The 4,719-nt window shown below is 40.5% G+C and overlaps 1 protein-coding gene across 3 annotated transcripts in view; it reads right to left on the bottom strand.

The window, feature by feature from the left end:
* engl (endoglin, like) overlaps positions 1-3,512 on the bottom strand; it is a 22,660-nt gene extending 19,148 nt beyond the window's left edge. Inside the window, exons 1-3 of one of the 3 annotated variants that reach the window (XM_050069215.1) lie at positions 3,321-3,512; positions 882-997; positions 283-452 (exon numbers count right to left, since the gene is read on the bottom strand). In XM_050069215.1, coding sequence (XP_049925172.1) covers positions 283-452; positions 882-957 — 246 coding nt within the window. In that variant the 5' untranslated portion in view covers positions 958-997; positions 3,321-3,512. Of the gene's footprint in view, positions 1-282; positions 453-754; positions 998-1,254; positions 1,274-3,320 lie in introns of those variants that run through there. The other 2 variants (XM_050069216.1, XM_050069217.1) reach the window with 2 other exon arrangements.
* Between the last annotated feature and the right edge of the window lie 1,207 nt (positions 3,513-4,719).

Below are 4,719 nucleotides of genomic sequence, written 5' to 3'. Positions count from 1 at the left end.
TTTTGGACGTTTGAATCTGGGGCGCCGTCAGCCTCCATTAGGTGGAGTTGTGTTGCTACCTCCTCTCCCCTTGGATCTCCGCAAGTGATGTGAGGACTCTAAAACTTCACCTGAGCCTCCCTCAGCATATGGGTGAGTAGATAATGGCTGAATTTTCATGTTTGGGTGCACTATCCCTTTAAATGATTTAACTAACAACATTTTTTATATATATATAGTTTCTATTAACATATTTTTGACTTTTAATGTAACAACATTTTACAGTTTAAGTGAGCTCGTTACCTTGTTCTCGGGGCTGTGCGTCACTCTCCCCACTGCGATGACATGAGTTTCTTTGTCCCCTTGTTCTCTCGCAGCACAGCCCGGACCAGCCTCAAACCTCTCCAGCAGACCTTGAACTGGGTGTAGCGCCCCCACTGGTGCCACAGAGCATCGCACCTCCACACTGTGAGCTGAGGAGAAACAGCAGATACATGGCTATGGGGTGTGATGAAAATTAACCTGCAGTCTCTATGTAAAAAAAACAAATAACATGAGTTATGAGTGAGATCGATGCTCTGCCCCGTCTACATGCAGACACACTGGTCCAAAGCCAGGTCTCGTAACTCCTTCTCTTTGTTCTGCCCTCTTCTGTCGCTGTATCAGTCTGATGTGTGCATGCTGCGTTTAAATCCCTGCTGGAGGGGACTGGAACGTCTCCAAGAAGAAACTCTGCAACAATTTTAACTTTCGTTCTGACACTAAAAATAAAGACCTTTGACTTGTGGCTGCATTCAGATGAGGAAACATCACATTTGATGCTTTAAACGTCTTCACAGCACAGAAATCATTCCCGTTGGTCTGAAGATAAACGGCTGCAGTGTTGCTACAGATATTTTCACCTGCCGTTCTCTTCCAGAGCAGAAGGAGACAGAGAGCAGTCCATCCGACCCGTGGCGGTGAAGGCATCATGAACATTTCACTACTGACCTAATGTGACGACCCCTCTTGCAACATCCTGGTGAACAGAGACAGGCCATAGGTCAGACAGTGCACAACACATTATGCAATAAATTAGCTGTAGTATTCGGTGCTGTCTATGACTGGGTTATCACAATATGCAGGTCTGTGAGAGGAAATATGACGAGAGGTGCAACAATTATCCCGTGCAACTATGAATCATGGACACAAAGTATCTGGTTAAAAGTGTATTTAGATTTCATATTTGATCTTTTAACTTATTTTCATTTTTTTCATGTCTCAGGTTTGTCTCACTTTTTAAAATGTTCTTCTACTTCTGACTGTCGAGCTGATGTAACATGAATTTCCCCAGTGTGGGATTAATCAAGTCTTGTCGTGTCTTGTCTAGTCTTGTCTTATCCTCAGCCAACTGTCTTGGTTTCTGTGGAAGTCCATTTGTACCATGAAAAAAAAATGTGGTTAGTCATAATAAAAAGTCGTAATTATTAAATAGCTGGTCACAATTATTAGATTAAAAAGTCAAAAAGTTGATTTAAAAACTATGATATAAAACAATAAATATTTTTACTTACCAAGTCAAAATTATGAGGCAGTGACTCAAACTTGTGAAATTAAATTCCAAAACCGTAAGTCAGTATTGTAATATAAAGTCAGAGTCAGATCTATTAAATCTGATTAAAAATGATGAGATAAAAGTACAACTTTTGATTTACTCTCAGAATTTTGGCTTGGCACGATCATTTTCATCATGACCAAACTGATCATTTTCTGAACAAATAGTATTATTATTAATTATTAATCAAAATGATTAATTATGAGGCAAGTTTTCATAAGAAAAAAAATCTGTTCTTTCTGACTTAATATGATTATCTATTGTTATGAGCAAAGTTTTCATGAAAAAATATTCTGCTCGTTTTTAAAAAAAAATTAGATAATTTTGTAAAACGTTTGATTTACTCTCAGTTATTTAATTTCTATCATGACAAATTTTATCCATTTTTTAAAAAAAATATTTGCCTTGTTTTTCTGAATTAACAAGATTACTTATGGGACAGGTTTTCATAAGAGAAAAAAAATCTATTTTTTATGACTTAACATCAAGATTATTATCTCAGAATCATCAGCACTGAAAGCAGCAAATGATATAATTTTGTTAGATTTTTGATGTACTCTAAGAATTTTGGCTTGGCAACAAACCTTTGCTCATAATTCTGAAATAATAAAAGTATTTTTTTATTATGAAAACATTCATATATATTCAACTCATACTTCTGAGACTGTTTTTGTTAATTTCAGAAAAATAAGGCAAATATTTTTTCTTACATCAAAAATTCAACAAAATTATATCATTTGCTGCTTTCACTGCTGATAATTCAGAGATAATAATCTTGATGTTAAGTCATAAAAATAGATTTTTTTTTTCGCTTATGAAAACTTTTCCCATAAATAATCTTGTTAATTAAGAAAAACAAGGCATATCTTTTTTGTTTTAAATGGAAAAAAGTTGTCATGAAAAAAATTAAATAACTTTTTTTGAAAAAATATTTGCTTTATTTTCCTGAAATTAACAAAAACAGTCTCAGAAGTATGAGAAATGTTTTCATAATAAAAATATTCTGCTTTTTTTGACAAGATAATTTTGTAAATTCTCAGAATTAACGTGCAGCTTTTAAATGTTATTTATTTAAAATATTTTATCGTTCATTGTTATAATGCCTCCCTAATCACTTGTTACTTTATCTGTGCTGTTGTACTTCTGCTCTGTGAAACACTTCAGGCTGCATGATTGTATAAAGGTGCTCTGTAAATTGTTTGATTTGATCCTTTCTTTTCCCTTTAACTGGCACAAATGGGCTTCCACAGTTTGGCAAAGAACATCAATGCACTTTGTTCTGATTTTACATTTTTTTCTGTCAAAATGTACAAAGTATGAATGTCAAAAATAAAACTAAAAATAATTATAATAAGCACAGTGTTGTGAGCCTTCTGAGAATCCAGGAAAGCAACAAGCAATAAATTAAAAAGCGATTCTTCTGTAATTGCACGAGTAGATTAATGAATAATTAGTATATATTATATCCAAAAAGGAGAAAAATCAAGCAATGAATATCAATAAGTGATGATCAAACCCACTAAAACAAATCTTACAACTTATATAAATAAGAAAAGATAATTTTCCAACTAACAAAAATCCACCATAACGTTTCTATGCTGATCATATTATTGTCATATATATCTATAAATTATTCCAGCTTGTGTTAGCGTCCATCTGCTGTGTCTTAAGTTCATCTCAGGATCCCCAAAACTTTGTTCCAAGCACGTGCAGCAGGAGTAAACATGAGGAGAAGAGCTGGACTCACCTGCGGCGCTGCGTGGAGGGACAGACGGACAGACAGACGGACTGCTGATCCAGCTGTTGCTCCAGACTTCACTGTGAGGGCTGTTCCCAAAAAACTCAACACACGCCCCCCTCATTTCCTCAACACACAACCACGCAGTCACACACACCCTCCACATCTTCAAAATACTCGGCTCTCAGCTGCGTGTCACGTCAGACGTCTCCTCTCCAGCTGAGGTGAGACCTGCGAGAAATATTTCTCAGTGGAAATTCATTTTACGTACCGAGCGGGAACGAGTGGGACCGAGCGGGACCGAGCAGGGGGAAGGAGCAAAGACACAATTAAAGGGGCAATGGGAGGGACTGCAGGATGGTGTGACAGAGTGGAGAGAGAGATGGCGAGATGGAGAGGAATAAAAGGCTTTGGACGCGTCTCCAAACGTAGATGGCAACAGGAAGGAGGCCTGGAGGAGAGGAGGAGGGCAGAGGAGGGGAGGTGGGAGGGATGGAGGAGGAGGAGGGTGGAGCTCAGGGGTTTGACTGGCAGGTGAAAGGTTTAGGAGGGGAGTAAACACACATGGCCAATCACATGTGTCCTCGGATCCTCTGACACATTAATGACATGGATCCTGTTTTTATATTTCTGCTTTTGAGTTTAGAAGTTTTATTTTCTCTCTTTACATTTCCCTGAGGAATAAATACGGATAACAGTGCCCAAACACACTGCAGCCATGCCTCCATTTTGGTGCAACCACATTCAGGTTCTCTTAAATAGCATGTCATAGACTGGCAGTGCTTCTTTTTTGTTTGATTCATTCCTACAAAAAATGATTTGATTGTTTTCTGAATTTAAGGAGATACTTACCTCAGAATTATGACAACATTTTTCATGCTAGTGTCCTCATCACTACTGGTAGCATGAGGCCGTACCTGCAGCCCAATCAGGTTGCACAGCTAGTCCAGCGGTCCCTGGGTTCGTCCTGGTGCAGCGGGCCCTGGGTTCCTCCTGGTGCAGTGGGCCCTGGGTTTGTCCTGGTGCAGCGGGCCCTGGGTTCGTCCTGGTGCGGCAAGTCCTGGGTTCCTCCTGGAGCAGCGGGCCAGGGTTCGTCCTGGTGCGGCAAGTCCTGGGTTCCTCCTGGAGCAGCGGGCCCTGGGTTCCTCCTGGTGCGGCAAGTCCTGGGTTCCTCCTGGTGCAGTGCGCCCTGGGTTCCTCCTGGTGCAGAGGGCCCTGGGTTCCTCCTGGAGCAGCGGGCCCTTGGTTCGTCCTGGTGCAGCGGGCCCTGGGTTTGTCCTGGTGCAGCGGGCCCTGGGTTCGTCCTGGTGCGGCAAGTCCTGGGTTCCTTCTGGTGCAGTGGGCCCTGGGTTCCTCCTGGTGCAGCGGGCCCTGGGTTCGTCCTGGTGTGGCAAGTCCTGGGTTCGTC

This window comes from Epinephelus moara, chromosome 18, assembly GCF_006386435.1.
Source record: "Epinephelus moara isolate mb chromosome 18, YSFRI_EMoa_1.0, whole genome shotgun sequence".
Taxonomy (NCBI): Eukaryota; Metazoa; Chordata; class Actinopteri; order Perciformes; family Serranidae; genus Epinephelus; species Epinephelus moara.
This window is presented reverse-complemented; position numbering and strand designations above follow the sequence as displayed.